General features: G+C 44.2%; 1 protein-coding gene across 1 annotated transcript; it reads right to left on the bottom strand.

Moving 5' to 3' along the window:
• Positions 1-12,000: 12,000 nt before the first annotated feature.
• LOC127201118 (60S ribosomal protein L37a-like) lies at positions 12,001-12,335 on the bottom strand. Its single transcript, XM_051159457.1, has one exon. It carries the CDS (start codon positions 12,293-12,295, stop codon positions 12,020-12,022), a length of 276 nt encoding a protein of 91 aa, XP_051015414.1. The 5' UTR covers positions 12,296-12,335; the 3' UTR covers positions 12,001-12,019.
• Positions 12,336-19,163: the final 6,828 nt, after the last annotated feature.

A 19,163-nucleotide genomic window follows, 5' to 3' on the forward strand; every position in this document is an offset into this window, starting at 1 on the left:
TGGCAAGCCAAGTGGACAATCAAAACAGCCTCTCACAGCAGGGTAGTTCAGTCCAGTGGCTGTCAACCCTAACTAAACATAAGAATTAGCATAGTAATTTTTCTTATATTATCAAAAGCTTTTATTCAATTGGTCTGGGCAATCGTTGATTTAAGAGTTTGAAAAGCACTTGTATTGACCCTAGCCGGCAGCCGGAAGTGTCTTGGAGGCTCATAACCTGAAACCACAAGACAGCATAACAGCTGACAGCATACCAAACGCCACGATAGGTATTAAACAACACTGGAAGATGCCGCAGAACCATCCTCTGCGTGGGCGTGGCTAGAGCCCTCTTCTTTCCTGTAGCTCAAATGTATGAGTGGCTCTGGAGTATATTAAAAGTTTAGGTTTAATTTAATTTCATATTGCCTTCCATGCTTTCATCCTCATGCTTCATAATCCAAAATAAAAACTATAAATGATGGAATTTAGGAGAAAGGAGCCTGAGAACTTCCAAGTCTCTTCTAGTTGAGGGATACACCCTTTTCCTTCCCTCCCTAAAATCCACAGCAGTATTTACTGTGTAGTTAGCTGTCATATCTGTTTTCTGAATTTGGGTAGAACAGAATTCATTCTCATGACTGTCTTAGGTTCTGCAGTTTCCTAATTGTGCTGACAAAGCCCTGGGTTTCCTCTGGGAGTCAGAGAGTACCTAGAGGGAAAACTCAAAGTGGATCCAGGAGATCTGGAGCCTCTCCATTATAAATCCCAAGACCTTCAACTTTCCTTTCTTTGACCTTTTAACTATATTTAAATTTCAGTTTGAGGAATGGCTTGTTCCTTTGTTTGAAGGTTTGAGTTGAGGGCTTAGTGGTACACGTCTGCAGTGCCAGCACTCGGAGAAGTTAGAATCAAGAATTCAAAGCATACTTAGCTACATGGGGCATTCAAGGCCAGCCTGGGCTGTGTAAGACTGTCTTAAAACAACAAATACATACATACATACATACATACATACATACATACATACATACATACATACATATTATAAATGAAGGAGTTTGGAAAACACTGCTATAATCAATAAGCTACAATTGAAACCCTTCAAGGATTGCCAACACTGAAAGAAAGGGACTGAAACAAAATTTATCCATCCATACACTGTTCTGAGTCTATCTGAATGATTCTAATGGTAGCATGACATATCACCATGGAAGTGGGAATTGACACAAGGCTATGACTAACAGCTTTGGCTTTCCCAGTAAATTGTATGTATGTAAAATAAGCCTTCATTGTTGCTCTCCGAGGAAATCAAGGCTTAGATGTGGATTTGAAAGGAGTTTGGCAGCCCCCAGAAATGCATGAGTGCTCTGAAACCTTGCCCAGCCTCTTGTCCCATGCAATAGGAGTGCTAGTTACGGAAACCCAGAATATTCACCAACAGTGGCAATGGCTGCTGTTCTGACAAGGAAGGAACACAATTTTGTCAAGTAATATAACGTAATTATTACCTTGATGTTTAAAGTGAGAATTTTAATAGTATTCTAAATAACATTTCTGCCATTTTCTGGTTGCAGAAGTAATATTTTGGTAGGCATCTAACTTGATCCCACTGCTTGCTGCTCAGATCTCAGAAGCCAAGAATTACAAAGCCTTCCTTCTTATTTTTGTTGTTGTGTACAGAAATGAGATTGAACTGTACAAATGTTACTACTATTTTCTAACTTGAGTGAGAACTCCTGAAGACACTCGTGTCTACAGCTGTATGAGAATAGGCACACTGAACTTTAACTATTCTCCTGTTGTTGACCTTTAAGATTATCTATTCTTTGGAGCTATGCTAACTAGCATGGTGATGGACATCTTTGATTATGAATCTTGGCCTGCACATTGGATCATGCCCCTTGCACAAGCAACAATAGGCATCAATAGACCAGCTCTGCATAGCGTATTCTAATGAGATCCCCCTTTTCAGCACCCCCCCCCCAACCTCTAGCTATCCCACACTCATGTATTATTTGTGACCTGTCTTTGTTTGGTGCCTTTAACAATTTCTGGCTATGCCTCTAGGCTTCTGTCCGATTTTGTTTTCAATGATTCTTCTGAGGATTCTATTTTCATCCAGTTGGGTCAGGTGTTCTGGCCATCAGATCTGAGCTCCTAATCAGAGCAGCACTCTCCTCGCTGATGCATTCTCTTAGCCTCTTGAATCCTATTACATGCTTTAGAAGCCATTTCCCAGGATCTTTGAGGACATGACTTGACTCTTACTTTCCCCTCTTCTAATTCTCTTGTGTTTTCAAAGTATGTATTAAAATGAGTAGAAAATAGCCTTTCTGGCACAAGCCTGCACTTTGTGAACTCTATCTTTTTCCATGGGAAATCCCTATGCTTAGAGAGTGTGGCTTTGTGTAATTCCTTTAGATCAGAGGAAATGTGTCTGGAATTTGCACTCATTGGCATCCAAGTTGTAGTCAAACACCTTTCTATATTCTGTGCTTAAACTGAAGAGGCCAAGAAAACTACACCAGCCATCTCCCATGACTAAAGTGTAGGAAACCAAGTTTTAAAGTCTAGAAATACTTGCTGTCCTTTCTCTGAGTGCCACCAGGTCTCCCCCTCCAGGGGACATGGTCAAATGTGAGGCACCAGAGTACGTGAGAAAGTCGTATCACACTCTCCACTCAACTGTGGAGAATATTCTGACCATTGGCTAGATCTGGGAAGGGGTTTAAAATTTACCTCCTGTATTGTCCTTGGCTAGTGCCTTAGTTTGAGCGGGACCCCTGGGCCCAAATCTGCCTATCATATTGTTCTACTTGTAGATTTCTAGGACCATCTGTATCCTTTTATTTTGCTATTCTCCCATGCGTCTCTCATTTAGAGTCCCAATAGGATGCCTTCCCTCTGTCCCAGTTTCCTGGTAAGTGAAGGCTTTCGTGGGACATGCCCCTTGGGCTAGTATGCAGATATAAGTGAGTATATACCATTTGATTCTTTCTGCTTCTGGGTTAACTCACTCATTATGATCATTTCTAGCTCAATCCATTTATCCACAAATTTCGGGAATTCCTTGTTTTTAATAGCTGAGTAGTATTCCATAGTGTATATGTACCACAGTTTCTTTATCCACTCTTCTACTGAGGGACACTTAGGCTGTTTCCATGTTCTGGCTATTATGAATAAGGCTGCTATGAACATGGTTGAGCAAATTTTCTTGTTGTGTGCTGGAGCATCTTCTGGGTATATTCCAAGAGGAAGGACAGCAAGTAGCCAAGAAGAGACTTGATACCCTATGAGAATATATAGGGGAACGTAATCCCCCTCAGGAACAGTCATAGGGGAGGGGAATAATGGGAAAATGGGGGGGGGGGGAATGGGAGGATACAAGGGATGGGATAAACATTGAGATGTAACAAGAATAAATTAGTAAAAAAAAATAAAATAAAATTCTGAATGTAAAAAAAAATAAAAAATAAAAAAAATAAAAAATAAATAAAGTCTAGAAATACAAAGAAAGTTTCAAGCATGTCCAAGTGTCTTCATGTCTTAGTAATTTCACACTTTGGCACCTTTGACTAAAGATAGTCCACTTGAGGATGCTTGTTTCAAGTTCTTGGAAACTTGGGAGTTTCCACCACTTCTCATTGCAGCTTCTCCAAGCCTTGCTCTCCTTTAGCCTGGGGAGTGCTCAATGCCACAGCAACAGAGATAATTTTGCCATGGGGGCTGTGTGAGCCCTTTCTGTCAGGCAGTGAGTGGGGACAGTTGTAGACAGAACCAATGTTTCTCCACTCTGCCATTTATCCTGTGTAACGAGTTTGGACTACTCCCCAACCTCCCCACCCCTTTAGTCTCATTTTCTCATTTATTATCATTTTTAAATATTCAGCAGATAGGCTTCTTTCTACTCAGTGCTGTTCAAGGCATAGTCATGCCTCAAGGAAGATAATAATCAGGAACAAAGATAACCAAATAAATTGTTTCAGTACTGTGTGATAAATACCCCAGTGTGGCAGAGTCAGTGTTCTGAGAACTCAGAGGTGGAATAAGTTACAGGAACAGCCATCAGTGAAGATGAAAGTTTTGTGCCATGTCATCATAAGGCACAGTCATGGTAGATGGCCTACAGAAAGCTCCAGAAGCCCAATGAAAGTGGTCACTCATTCATGAGATTGAGTATAAAGAAGGTAAGACGATAGCCAAAGAATGATCTTCATACCACACAAAAGATAAACTGAAGTTGGCCGTTTTCATTCCTGGGTATTGCATAGTAATTATTGTACCAAATTATCCTTTTTAAATATATTTTATTAATTTATTCATATTACATCTCAATGGTTATCCCATCCCTTGTATCCTCCCATTCCTCCTTCCCTCCCATTTTCCCCTTACTCCCCTCCCCTATGACTGTGACTGAGGGGGACCTCTTCCCCCTGTATATGCTCATAGGGTATTAAGTCTCTTCTTGGTAACCTGCTGTCCTTCCTCTGAGTGCCACCAGGTCTCCCTGTCCAGGGGACATGGTCAAATATGAGGCACCAGAGTACGTGTGAAAGTCAGACCCCACTCTCCACTCAAATTATCCTTGCCACAATGCTGAGATTCCATTGGTAAGACTGCTCTGAAAGTCTATCAAGATTCCCCAGCCCAGCAGACACATTCGCCATGAGAAAGACAATGAGCATGGAGGAGTCCAAAGTCAGTTCCTGGGGCGATAAGGCAACAACAAGCTTCCTTAAGGCTGATGGCCCCAGTATGGTAACACACAATGGCAGGTAGTTAGTGAATGTTGTGTGAATAAACAGACTAATGGACAGATGGACAGACAGATGGATGGATGCCTATGAAGTCTGAAGAGTTTAGAAAACATTCCTACCACTTTATACCTCTTTCATCCTTTGTTCTTTGCATCTTCACCTTGTTGGCTTTCTTCCCTTCTGATTTTTCAGTGGCTGGTGGCCTAGAATTACCAGTTCACCCAACTTTCCCTTGTACTTCTGTGCTTTTAGCACTGAAAACCTACATCCTTGGACACATTTCCTCTTATTGGCAGCACCAGCAAACTGGAATGGTTTGTCACCCTACTGGTGAGTGGCTTCTACTGAGAACGGGGAAATTCTGAAGACAATAAGACCCTTTAGTCAGTTCAGTGGCAGGAAATCATTCCAAGGTAGAGGTCCCAAAGTCTCTCATAAATTCTTTTAAATTAGGCAGGTGAGGTGGCGCACACCTGTAATCCCAGCACTCAGAGAGGCAGAGGTAGGTGGATCTCTGTGAGTTCAAGGCCAGTCTGGTCTACAAAGTGAGTCCAGGACAGCTTAGGCTACACAAAGAAACCCTGTCTTGAAAAACCAAAACAAAGCAAAAATATCTAAGTTTGTCAGATGAACACTGCAGGAAAAAGCATTCTAAGGAGAAATAATGTAGGCAAAGATAGAGGAGTAGAGGTCCAGAGAGAGAAATGGGCCAGTGTAAGCATGAACTTTTCAGAACTGAAAAGCAGGTATGTCCATGATCATCTGCAAGTCAAAGCTAATGGAAAGAAACTCTTGTGAAACCAGTTTCAGTGAGCTGTGCACTTACCCTTATGCTCTGCTCTGAATAACTTCCCAGAACTCCCCATTTATTCCCAAGGGAGAGTGTGGTCTGGAGCCCTTCTTATCTTTTGTTCTCACCCTGTCAGTTTCTACTGTTACTGTGAGTAAATAAGAAACGTGACTAAGCACTACCACAGGCTGCTCTGTGCAGCACCTGTAAGCGTCTGACTCAGAGCACATCATCTCCGAGGGGACTCAAGCCCTTAGCTGATGAAAAACAAGTATAGTGGGAAGAATGTGGGTTCATTTCTTCTCATAGAAGAACAGCCCAATGGTGCTGTTCATGCATGGATTCTTGACTAAGGTACTTCAATGTGCAGGCAGTAATATTTGCTCATTGTAGCTTCCTTACCTACCCTGACAACTAAGTAACTTATGCTAGAGATCTTTTGCATTAATCACCTCACCTGAAGTAACTACCTTGTATGGCCACTGTGTTAAGTATTCCAGCTTTTCATAAGGACTGTGGTTCATTACCTACCAAGCACTAGCCCCATCTCAATTCTTAAAAGAGCCATGGTTTTGTTCAGGTGTCCCACATTCAAGTATCTCAGGGGCAGGCCACTTACTCAGCTAACAGCAGTCCAACTAAAGATAGCAGCATATCAAGCCTTTGGAATGTTCATTTGTTACTTTTCTGTCCTGTGATAAACCACCATGACCAAGGCAACTTTTAGAAGGGTTTGTTCGGCTTACGGTTCAGGAGAGGTTAGAGTCTATCACTGTCATGGCAGGGAAGCATACCAACAGTCTGACGTGGTGACTGAAGCAGCAAGCTGAGAGCTCACATCTTAAGCCACAAGCAGGAAGCCAAGAAAGTGCACTGGGAATTGCACACCCAACTGACATGCTTCCTCCAGCAAGGCCATGTGTCCTAAGCCTCCCCAAGCAGCATCTCCAACTGGGAACCAAGTGTTCAAATGCAGAGACTATGGAAGCATGTATCATTCAAACAATGACAGAATGGTTGGCTTACACCCAGCATATAAACTAGTGATGGCCAATGATATGCAATAAAATGTCTAGAGGCGTCTGTCTAGGACTCTGAATAGAATCACTGGAACACTGTGTATTGTCCTTTATACTCAACACTGCCTATTATTACTGCAGCCATCTTGCTTCCAGTCTGAAAATGTATTAGACACAGAGAAGAGGAGAGGAGCGGAAAGAGCAACTGACCAGAACATGAGGCCAATGCTTTTATCCTGAAATAGAATATCCCCCAGATATTTAATGGGAGGATGTAGGGCGCTTAAAAGTTCTAGACTTATTTCTTAAAACTAATTCCATTCAGCTAGTCCATGCCTAATCTTTTTTTTTTAAAAAATGGTTTCAATAATCTGCCACAGCAAGAAATAATAATGCTTTATTCTGATATTCTTTTTAATTAATTTATTTATATATTTCCTTTACATCCCAATCATAGCCCCCTCCCAGTCCCACCCTTACTCTCTCTTCTCTGTGTCCCTCCTCTCCTATCCCTCAGAAAAGCCACCCCCATCTACCCATCCCAGAACATAAAGTTAAATTAGGACTGAGTGCATCCTCTACCACGGTGGCCTGGCAAGGAAGCCCCACCAGAAGAAAGTGATCAAAAAGCATGCAAGAAAGTCCTTGTCAGAGACAGCCCCTGCTCCCTTTCCTAGGGGACCCACATGAAGATCAAGCTGCCTATCTGGTACATATGTGTAGAGGGCCGAGGTCCTGTCCATACATGGTCCTTGGTTGGTGTTTCAGTCTCCACAAGTACCCCTGGGTCCAGGCTCTTTGGATCTTCTTGTAGAACTACTGTTCCCTCCAGGTCCTTCTATCCTTCCTCCCACTCTACCACAAGGCTTTCTGCATTCCACCCAATATTTGGCTGTGAGTCTCAGCATCTGTTTTGATCTGTTGCTGGGTGGAGCCTCTCAGAGGACAGATATGCTAGGCTCCCATCTGCAAGTATAGCAGAGTATTGATAATAGTGTCAGGGGTTGGCTCTCTTGCAAGTGGTGGCCAAGCATTAGTTGGACATTCCCTCAACATCCGCTCTTTCCTTACCCCTGCACATCTTGTAGGCAGGGTAAATCTTGGGTCAAAGTTTTTGTGGGTGGGTTGGTGCTCCTCTCCCTCTAACAGGAGTCCTGTCTGGTTAGAAGGTGTCTTCTTCAGTCTCTATGTCTGCCACTAGTAGAGGTCTCAGCTAGAATCACCTCCATATCTTCTCAGAAGCCTACCCTGTCATGGGTCTCCAGCCTATCTCAGAGACCTATCGAGGCCATGGTTTCTCTTCTCTCTGCAAACCCTCTGTCTTCCTGCCCCCTCCACACATCAGATCCCCACCTATACTCATTTCCCTCAAGTACTTCCTCTGTCTATTCTGTCTCCCCTTTTTAGTGAGATTGATGCATCCTCCCTTAGGCCCTCCTTCTTTTGGTCTGTGAATTGTATCCTTTACTGTATGGGTAATATCTGCTTATAATATCTGGTTATAAGTAAGTACATATCATGTATGTCTTTCTGTGTCTGGGTTAACTACTCGTGATGATCTTTCCTAGTTCCATCAGTTTGCCTGCATGATTCCCTTGTTTTTTTGTTTTGTTTGTTTGTTTGGTTGGTTGGTTGGTTGGTTGGCTGATTGGTTTTTCAAGGCAGGGTCTTTCTGTGTTGTTCTGGCTGTCCTCGATTCGCTTTGTCGACCAGGCTGGCCTTGAACTCACAGCGATCCAGCAGCTTCCTGAGTGCTGGCATTAAAGGCATGCACTACCACACCCAGCTTGATTCCTTTGTTTTTAATAGCTGAGTGGTATTCCATTGTGTAAATATACCACGGTTTCTTTATCCATTCTGCAGGTAAGGGACATCTGGGTTGCTTCCAGTTTCTGGAAATTACAAATAAAGCTGCTATGAATGTATGTTCATAGGTTCATACGAACATTGAGCAAATATCCTTGTTGTATGATGGGGTATCTTTTGCGTATATGCCCAGGAGTGCTATAGCTGGGTCTTGAGGTAAAACTATTCCTAGTTTTTTTGAAGAAAAAAACCCTCCAGATTGATTTCCAAAGTGGCTGTACAAGTTTGCACTCCCACCAACAATGGAGTAGTGTTCCCCTTTCTCCACATCCTGATCAGCATGTGCTGTCTCTTGAGTTTTTTTATCTTAGCCTTTCTAAGAGGTGTAAGATAGAATCTCAGAGTTGTTTTGATGACTAAGGGCATTGAGCATTTCTTTAAGTGCTCCTCGGCCACTCAGGATTCCTTTGTTGAGAATTCTGTTTAACTCTGTACCCCATTTTTTAAGTGTATTATTTGGTTTGTTGGTGATTAACTTCTTGAGTTCTTTATGTGTTCTGGGTATTAGCCTTTTGTCAGATGTAGGGTTGGGGAAGATCTTTTCCCACTCTGTGGGCTGATGTTTTATTTTGTTGACAGTGTCCTTTGCCTTACAGAAGCTTTTCAGTTTCATAAGGTGCCATTTACTAATTGTTGATCTTAGAGCCTGAGCTGTTGGCTTTCCAAGAGTTCAAAGATCTTCCCCACTTTTTCTTCTAATAGATTTAGTGTTTCTGATTTTATGTTAAGGTCTTTAACCTGCTTGGACTTGAGTTTTATGCAGGGTGATAAATATGGATCTATTTGCACTTTTCTACATGTAGACATCCAGTTAGACCATCGCTATTTGTTGAAGATGCTACTGGTTTTACATTGTATAATTTTGGCTTCTTTGTTGGGAATCAAGTGTCTTTAGGTATGTGGGTTTATTTCTGTGTCTTTGATTTGATTCCATTGGTCAACCAGTCTATTTCTAAGCCAGTACCATGCCATTTTTATTTCTGTTGCTGTTATGGTACAGCTTGAGATCAGGAATGGAGATTCCTCTGGAAGATCTTTTATTGTACAGGATCGTTTTAGCTATTCTGGGTTGTTGTTGTTGTTGTTGTTTTCCATGTGAAGCTGAGAATTTATCTTTGAAAGTCTGTAAAGAATTGTTGGGCTTTTGATCAGAAACGCATTGAATCTGAAGATTGTTTTCGGTAAGATGGCCATTTTTTACTGTGTTAATCCTGCCGACCCATGAGCACGGGAGATCTTTCCATCTTCTGATATCTTCTTCAGTTTCTTCCTTCAGGGACTTGAGGTCCTTGTCATACTGGTCATTCACTTGCATAGTTAGAGTCACACCAAGATACATTATATTATCATATTATTCCTAATTTCTCTCTCAGCTTGTTTGTCACTTGCATACAAGAGGGCTACTGATATTTTTTTTTTTAATTAAATTTGTTGCCAGCCACTTTGCTGAAGGTTTCACCTCCCTGGCCTTCTCTGTGAAGATAGAATGATATCCTATCCTCCTGTTTTCTTCCAAGGCTTGCAGCCACTTAAGGCACCCGTCTTTCCCCACTCATCTTTCCATCGCCCCTGCCTTTCTTTCATTTTTCTCTTTTTCCTTCTTCCCTCTATCAAATGCTAATGAATATTTGCAACATTTATCAGTCTCGTGTGATGGCTATGAAGGATAGAAAGGTAAAGCAGATTGAGAGCTTAGCTCAGTCGGTAGAGTGCTTGCCTGGCATGAACAAAACACTGGGTTCGATACCAAGCACTGCACAATTTCAGCACTGGTGAAATGGAGACAAGATCAGAAGTTCGAGGTCATCCCTAGTTACATAGCAAGTTCATGGCCAGCCTGAGATAGCTGAGACCTTGTCTCAAAACTGAACTAATAAATAATAAAAAACTAATAAAGCAGGAATCTCATATTCAAAACTGAGACTCAGACACGATGGTACAGAAAAACCACTATACAAAGCACAAAGAGAAACTTGCCATAAGAGAGCCACAGTGGCCACAAGAGAGAGCGGACCCCGTTCTGCTTGGAAGAATCAAACAAGACATTTGAGCCCAGCTTTTTCAAAACATACGTAGGAGTTGGATTTTCAGAAATATTCTCAGAGAGATTTCCCAGATGTGCTATGAGAAAGGACAGGAGATGAACTCACAGGATAGGCATACATTTCCCTCTACTACAAATTCATCTGAGAAACTTTAATAGCAAAAGCAGATGGCAACCAAGAAAGCATCTGAACTCCAACAGTAACATTGCCAGCAACCTCATCTCTGAGTAGCTTTTTCTCGTAATGTGCTTTTGTTTTTTTTTTTTTTTGTTTTGTTTTGTTTTTTTAATCTTTGAACTTTTTCTTTAATTGTCATGCATTATTTTTAATAAAAAAATTGTATTTTGTTCAAATTGTTTAATTACATATTACACCTCCAAATTATTGTCACATAATCTTCTGAGATGAAGAACTGTAACTGAGCCCAGCTATGCTATGAGGACAGTGGGGAGACACCAGCTAAGGATTGTCCCTGGATCTGACCTGGATTTGTGGAGGGCTGCAGCTTAAGTTTTAGGTAAGCATCGCCTGCCCTCTGCTGGCGACTCAAAAGTCACCAAAAAAGTAAAAAAAAAAAAAAAAAAAGTAAAATCATTCTTCTGATATTAAAATGTAAAATCATAGTTATGTTTCTGTGACCCGTTTTCACCTTCTTTCTGCTCGTCTCATATTGGAGGGAGACGTTCACGTTCACTGCCCTCCTTGGCCCCATAGTCCTCAGCAAGGATTCAAACTATCACCCAGACAGGAGGACCAGCTTGGGCTCACTGTTTGGTTTACAGGGTGCAGGGGATCATGGTGAGTGACTGCTGAGTGGCTGTGGTCAGGGAAGAGGGCTGCAGTCAGGAAGCCATCAGATGGGTCTCCTACTTACGGACTAAATTCTCAACCTCAAGAATCGGCAGTTCTCGGTTGTGGGGATATCCTATGTAATGCAGGATGCTTCCAAGTGTCCCTGGCTTCTATCTACCAGGCACCAACCCCTCAGGGACGGCAGCCAACCATACCTCTGGGCGCTGCCAAATGCCCCTCTGCCGTGAATGGGTGTGCGTGCGTGGTGCGTGGTGCGTGGTGCGTGAGTGCGTGCTCGTGCGAGCATGGAGATAAAGACTGCCTATTTCCTCCTTTATCACTCGCCTTTTGTTCCTTTGAGACAGGGTCTCAAAGGGCCTGAGGTTACCTCAGCTTGAGTTTCCTCAGCTAGCCCCAGTACCGCTGCTTACCTCAGAACTAGAGTTATAGGGGTGTTTGGGATACTTGGGTCGTGACCTGGATTCTGGGACACAACTTCATCTTCGTGACTACACAGCAAGTACTCTTAGTAACTGAACTGCTGGGGCTAGTGAGATGGTTCAGGAGTTAAGAGCATTGAATGTTCTCCCAAAGGACCCAGGTTCTTCCCAGCACCCACTTGGCAGCACACAACCGTCCCTAACTGCACCGCTAACCCAGACATACATGCAGGCAAAGCACAAATGCGCATAACAGTTTTGGTGTTTTTTTTATTATGTAAATTAACCCATTTATTGCAGACTGGGCAAGTCTCAAACGGTAGCGCTTCTACTGGTCTTTCAGTTCCTTGAGTCTTCTGATGGCAGACTTCACTGTGACCGCAGAAGTGGTGTAGGTCCAGGCTCCACCAGCCACTGTTTTCATGCAGGAACCACAGTGCCAGATGCCAACGGCTCGTCTCTTCATCTTGGTCTTGCCACAGAAGGAGCAAGTGTACTTGGCGTGCTGGCTGATTTCAGTTGTCTTCACCATTTTCCGGAGAGACGCACCATAGCGGGTCCCGTATTTCCCGACGATCCCGACCTTCTTGGTGAGTTTAGCCATCTTGCCGGAACCGAAGCCAGAGCCCGAAGAGGAAGAGACGCACTGCGTATGTGCCACGCATAACAATTTTAAAGTAATAATAACTGAACCACCTCTATAGCCAGAGATGCACATCTTCAGTGCCACCTTCAGTTTCCTCTTAAACCATCAACCTTTGTTGTTGGTTTTGGTGGCAGTAGCAGCAGGGTTTTGTTGTTGCTGGGGACTCAGATTGCATTAGATTTCAGGAAAAACGAAACCATGTCTTTGATGTTATGTAAGGCACGCTGTCCCCTGTACCCCAGGCTGCTCTCATAGTTACTGTGGGCCTTGTGGACCATGCCTCCAGAGGAACTGGCCCTGAACTGCCAAACCCAGGAAATTTCAAACTTGAGATTTAAAATCTCATCCTGAGAATGGAAGGTGTGGGACAAAGTGCCTGCCTCAAGAGCAGGTGACACGACTCCAGGGTGGTTCAAGGTGGTCAGTCACGTGAGCTTGCCACCTGTTACTTTTCCCCATGAAAATAGAGCATCCTAGTCAGCCAGTCAAACTCCCACTGCCCAAGGTGGGTTTTTTTGTTTGGTTGGTTTTTGGTTTTGTTTTGGTTTTTGTTGTTGTTGTTGTTGTTGTTGTTGTTGTTTTTTAATACAGATTCTGCCTGCATGTGTGCCTGCACGCCAAAAGAGGGCACTGGATCTCATTGTAGATGGTTGTGAGCCACCATGTGGTTCCTGGGAGTTGAACTCAGAACCTTTGGAAGAGCAGCCAGTGCTCTTAACCTCTGAGCCATCTCTCCAGTCCCTGCCCAATGTTTATAATGTCCCTGTCCACGAAATAAAGCACAACATTTATTTCATCAAAGATCGTCTGAGACCCGCTGTTTAATCTGAGCTCTGACGCTGAGGAAAGAAGGGTCTCATTCTACCGGAAGAATCCATTGTTGGACTCCCAAACTTGACTGCCGGCCAGGCTGCCATCTTGAAGAAGTTCGCCTGGTCGTTAGCAGGCATCTGCTGTTCATCATCGAGTCAGCGTAGACCGTCACTGCGGTCTTTCACGCCGTTTCATTGGCCACAGTGCCCATCTGCGGTAGTGAGCTATTGGTTGTTCCCAAAGCGCCATTCTGTCTGCCCACTGTTGTTCCTGAAACACTGTTCTATTCGCTATAGTCAGGTTGGGCTTCCATCTCCACCTGTCTCAGGCTTGCGCTTCTGTGGCCATTGCGTGTCAGCGATCCAACTAAAAGAGCCACAACCCTTTGCTGTGCAGAAATCTTTTTCTCCCTTATGTCTGGCCATACATGACCTCATTTCTCGCTCCACCCTTTTCCTCCTGGAGACGGACAGCACTCAGACCTTCCAGCAGATACGTGCACACTTCAGCTCTGTGCCCCGTGGCGTCCCGCCATTCCGGGAACACAGAGCCACAAGTCGCCATGCAGGCAATAATGTTCTTGAACTTCTAATCATTTCTGCCTCCATCTTCCAAGCACTGGGATTCAGACACGCCTACAAGATGCATTTATGTGACGTTAAGAGATATAACTCAGGGCTTCCTACATGGTAAGCAAGCACTCTCCAGTTAAGTCACATGCCCGGCTTTGTGTTGTTTTGAAGGATTTTGTTTTATTTTTAAGATACAATTTTGTTATGTAACCAAGGCTGGCCTTGGACTTGCCTTTTCCCTGCCTTGACCTGCCCAGTACTAGGATTACATGTGTGTGGCACCATGCACAGCTTAAACCAGCCATTATTGATAAGCACCAATCTTCTGGTGTGAATAAGCAAGGATGGCAAGAATAAAGGACTCCCCTTGTCACCAGCCAAGTGACATCAAACTTGTACATAGGCTGGTGGCATGGCTCATCAGGTCACGGCACTTGCTGCCAAGCCTGACCACTTTTGTTCCCTGGAACCTACACGATAGAAGGAAAGAATTGACTCTTGTAAATTGTCCTCTGACCTTCATGTGTACACACACATACACACACACAAATAAATAAATACCAAAAATTTTACTTATATTTAACATATCTTTCAGGATTGTTGTTTGTGAAGTAACCAAAACCTAGGAAGCAGCCACCATAGGTAAAGCAGTGTGCTGAGAGACTTAATGAGGAACAACCAATGAGGCCCCTGAGAATGGATGGCGGACGAGATGCACCACTCAGATAATCACAGAAGGCCCATGAATCGTGAGGCTGGAATGAAGCACCTACCTCTCCTCCTCCTCTTCCTCCTCTTCCTCTTTGTCTCCTTTCTTTTATTTTTGGGTTGCTTGTTTGTTTTTGCATTTGACATCAAGAGTTACTTGGGGCCGGGGCCAGGTGTGGTGACACACACCTCTAATTTCAGCCCTCAGGGGCCAGGGGCTGGCCAATCTCTGAGTCTGAGGCCAACATGGTCTACAAAGTGAGTTCAGGCTAGCCTGGGCTACATTGTGAGACACAATCTCGAAACTTTGTTTTCCCTTGATCACCTCTAATCCAGAATTTGAGAGGCTGAGGTGGAAAGACCTTGAGATCAAGGGAAGCCAAAGCTATGTAGTAAAAACTATTTCAGCAAAACAAATTGTTGTAAAAACTTTACCTAAGGTGACTGAGGTTTTTTTTATTCTGTTTCTGTACTGAGACTGTTTGGGTTTTTTCTGTACAGATATTGTGTTGTTTGGTCCAAGGACCAAACAGTCTCCTGACTGTATTAGGTTTGTCACATAACTACACGGACACGGTTTAAACTCTCTGAAACCCAACACCTAAGGCCCTAAGGCCTTTTGGACAATGGACTATAGATAAGTATGCTCAAATTAACACAAGAATTCAAGAGGCAAATTTTGACCGTGTGTTGATGTCTCGTTTGCATCCACATCGTGTACAATTGCTTCTGGTGTTAAGTGAGGAAAGACGGGTATGTGGCCTGCAGATGGGGCTGCGGATTTTGCTGGCGTTCTCATCCAGAGACCAGTCACTATTTACCTCCATTGCCCTGAGGCAGAAGTCATCCCTCATTCCAGCAGCAGCCAGATCCCTCTCTCCTCACTACTCAGAACAGCCTCTGCCACAGATAATGCTTCTGTGCATCTTGGGCTAGCAAGGGCCTGCGCCAGCCTCCCCCAAGCCGTGCTGCACTTCTTTCTCCTTAGCTGGGCAGGCTGGGTCCAAGACTGTCCTAACCTCAGCCCTGCTCTTCTCCAAGTGGACGCACGAGATATTTTTGAGCATCCAGTGTGTGCTGAGGTATCATCCTTGCCACCGTGGCCTTTCTTTCTGCTGCTTTTGGGGGGAGAAGGAGGCAGAGCTATATCAGCTTCTTTGTGTCATTACTTCATAGCCACTAGGATACAAGGAAGATTCGAGTCATCATCTGAAAGACGCCGTGAGAGGAGTGGGTTGGGGACTAAAACACTGGCCTGGCATGTACAAGACCCTAGAGAGACCCCAGCCCTGGAAAGTAAAAACAAGAACACTTGGTAATATAAAAGACACCCTTATAGTGCTATGATACCAGGCTACCAAGAAGAGACTTGATACCCTATGAGCATATACAGGGGGAGGAGGTCCCCCTCAGTCACAGTCATAAGGGAAGGGAGTAAGGGGGAAATGGGAGGGAGGGAGGAATGGGAGGATACAAGGGATGGGATAACAATTTAGATGTAATATGAATAAATTAATAAAATATATTTTTAAAAAAGAAAAGAAAAGAAAATCTCTGTCATTAGTCCAGCAGCCGTGAGTTTCCCTTTTTCTCTATCACACTGGTCCTCACTGATGGGTTAAAGCAGTTTATTGCTGCTGACGCCAAGAGAATCTGCGTCTGCACGTGTTCATCACTGTAACGTTCATTACGCTTCTCTGCTCCCCATTGAATATTCTTTAAAGCCTTCGTATGTGCTTACCTCGGGTGCTTAATGAAAGTTTGATGAGAAAATGAAAGAGTGTGTGTTAGGATTCCCTGCCTTCCTAACTGGGCTCTTCTTGCTCCCTTGAGGCAGTCGTAAGCATTACTTAAGTATGAGTGGAATTCTGTGGGGAGGAGTGTAAGCTTTGTCACAGGTGAAAGCAGTCTTGGTGGGCTTTGCCCTTGGACACACCATGAATACTCCCTGAGATTAACCTTGAGATAGACTGGGTGGAGCCATCCTGGCCTGGAATTCAGAAAGCGGACTGGGGGACTCCACCTGGACTATTGTGTTTCTAATCAGCCCTCAATGGGAGGAGGAGACCGGCCCTTGCATGTGAGAGACAGACAGGTGGAGAGGACGAGAGGGGCAGCAGGTTCAGACTGAGCTCGAGTGCATGTGGATCAGGAAAAGGATCAGTGAACAGGCCGGACCAGCACGCAGGCCAGAGACACCTAGGGACCCTTCTGTGGAACAGATACCGGAAGGTTCACTCTTGTTTCCCTTTAATCTTTTTTCCCTCTTGTGTAAGATAGTTGGGTTGTATAATAAAGTTTAATTGTTAAGAAACAGAGCCAACAGAACTCTATAACTTTCTGAGGGCGTTCATGCACATTTAAAAGTCTTTTTGAAATTAAATCAAATTAATATAAAAATGCACTTTGACCACAGGAATGGCACCAATTTTCCATTTTACACTGAATGGAGTTAAGGAGATGCTGTTATCTTCCCTCCCTTTAAAAGCAGGAATTGATAAGGGGCTAAAAAGTTAAACAGCATTGAAAGGAATCCAGGAGCTTGATGTGGTGGCTCATGCCCATAATCACCGCACACACTAACTCCAAAATTGCACTATGTAAAGACATTTTGGTTCAATTCCCCTGTGGAAAAATCTGCAAGAAAATGGTTGGCCACCAGGGGGTGCTGTACCAAAGTCCAAAGGAACTGTTTGCCGGAGCCACAATGCACTTGAGCACACAAGAGCCCCAGGTGTGTGAATCGATTTCCGAACCAATTCTATAAGAACCACCACGTTCCATGGAAAAGCACTACATGAAGACTTTGCGGCGGGACACCAATTCATGACGTCTGAGCCTGCAACGGTTTTGGCGACAATCTAGTACCCTCTCATTAGTGGAGCCTCCTCTCCTATCCTTGAATCTGCTGGTAACAATAGGAATTTACATATGCTTAATTTACATTTTACAGCTCCCTTATGTACACTGATAATAAACAAAACAGAGCTATTAAAAAATATGAGGCTGTTACATTCAATTTAGCAGTTAATAATTAACACTAACAGAACATTTACCGCTAGAAACACCAGGACCATGCTTTAGTTACCATCTGGAATTCCTGTAAATTGTTCGGCTTCAGTAAGCCTTGGTTACTTCCACTTAGAAGCTCTGAAGTTTTGTTTCACAGATGCAGAGCTGGTCACCTTAGCATAAACAAAATACAGAGCCAGCGCTCGTGTCACCGTAGCAGTGAGGAATGTGTGGGGAGAGATAGAGGCCTGCCTGCCAACCGCCTACCAGTGTCTTCACGTTCCCAGCCTCAGAGAGCTCAGACTGTGTTGGGTTTTACATTTAAGTGAGCCTCTGGAACAAAAAGGGAATCTTTTCCAGTGTCTTGGGTCTAAGGAAATGATAGGGATTCTATTTGGTTCTTCCCCCCCCCCCCGCCCCAATCCCGTACCTTCCCCTGGGTCTGCAGAACCAGGTCTCTCATCAATCACAGGTGAACAAGTGTTTCAGTCCAGATTGTCTATACAAAGTAGGTCTCAGGTCTCAGGGTCGCAGTGTGCTCAGCTGTGTGAGCGAGAAGCCAAACAGTGGATCAAAGGAGACGTTAGTTTCTTTCAGGAGACCAGACACAGAGTCAACAACAGCCAGCCCCAGCGTGGCTGCTCAAGCAACAGCCTCCTCACATCTCCCTAGTCTTCAGCAAGTTGTCACAAAGTGACTAAGAACCTTCTACCATCGTGTTCCTTCTACGGACAGTAAAAGAAGAAAGCAGTCTGTGCCGTCTAAGTTGGGAGTGGTGGGGGAGGGGCGGATGGTGGGGGAGGGGCGGGGTGGCAGGGGGAGGGGCGGGGTGACGGGGGAGGGGCGGGGTGGCAGGAGAGGGGCGAGGGGAGGTTGGATCGCACCCTCCCTGAATGCTTCATTAAGTGAGAGATGAGATTATCATTTATATGTCAATGGGTGACCTTGATGGAAGCCTTGTGGGTTTTTAAAGGACACACCCCTCCCTTGAACCACATTGGATAGATACTAAAAGCAAAGCCTTTAGAAATTGAGTAAGCCCCTAGCTGATTGTCACAGGAGGGAGAAAACAGAATGCAACCACCAACTAGTAAACAATTGTTCAAAATATGAGCCTGTAGCAGATATTCTACAGCGAAACCATAAGACCAAGTGAATCCTCACCAAAACCAACAAGAAATTCACTAGAAATCCAATACCGCTGTGATGGTTTGAATGAGATGCGGATATTTGAATACTTAGGCCCCGGTTTGTGGAACTGTTTGGGAAGGACTAGAAGGTGTGGCCTTGCTGGAAGGGGTGTGTCCCCGGGGACGGGCTTTGAGGTTTGAAAAGACTCAGCCATTTCCAGTTAGCTCTCTCTGCCTCACACTTGTAGACCAGTTCTAAGCTCTCAGCTACTGCTCTAGCACCATGCCTGCCTGCCGCGATGTCATGCCTTCTTGCCCCATGTCCTGCCTGCCTGCCATGATGTCATGCCTGCCTGCCGCGATGTCATGCCTTCTTGCCCCATGTCCTGCCTGCCGCTCACTATGTCATGCCTGCCTCGGTGTTCCCCACCATGAAGATCATGGGCTCCAACCCTCTGAAGCCATGAGCCACAATGGTTTAGAGTTTGGGAGTTTGTTTGGTTTTTTTAATAAATTGCCTTGGTCACAGTGTCTCCTCCCAGAAGTAGAAAAGTACCTGGGACACATGTAGACAACTGTTAGAAGTTTTCT

Source organism: Acomys russatus, chromosome 17, assembly GCF_903995435.1.
Source record: "Acomys russatus chromosome 17, mAcoRus1.1, whole genome shotgun sequence".
In the NCBI taxonomy this organism is placed as follows: domain Eukaryota; kingdom Metazoa; phylum Chordata; class Mammalia; order Rodentia; family Muridae; genus Acomys; species Acomys russatus.

What these genes read in the sequence shown, in the direction of transcription:
- LOC127201118 (XM_051159457.1), bottom strand. Translation starts at nt 12,295, where the DNA reads ATGGCTAAACTCACCAAGAAGGTCGGGATCGTCGGGAAATACGGGACC.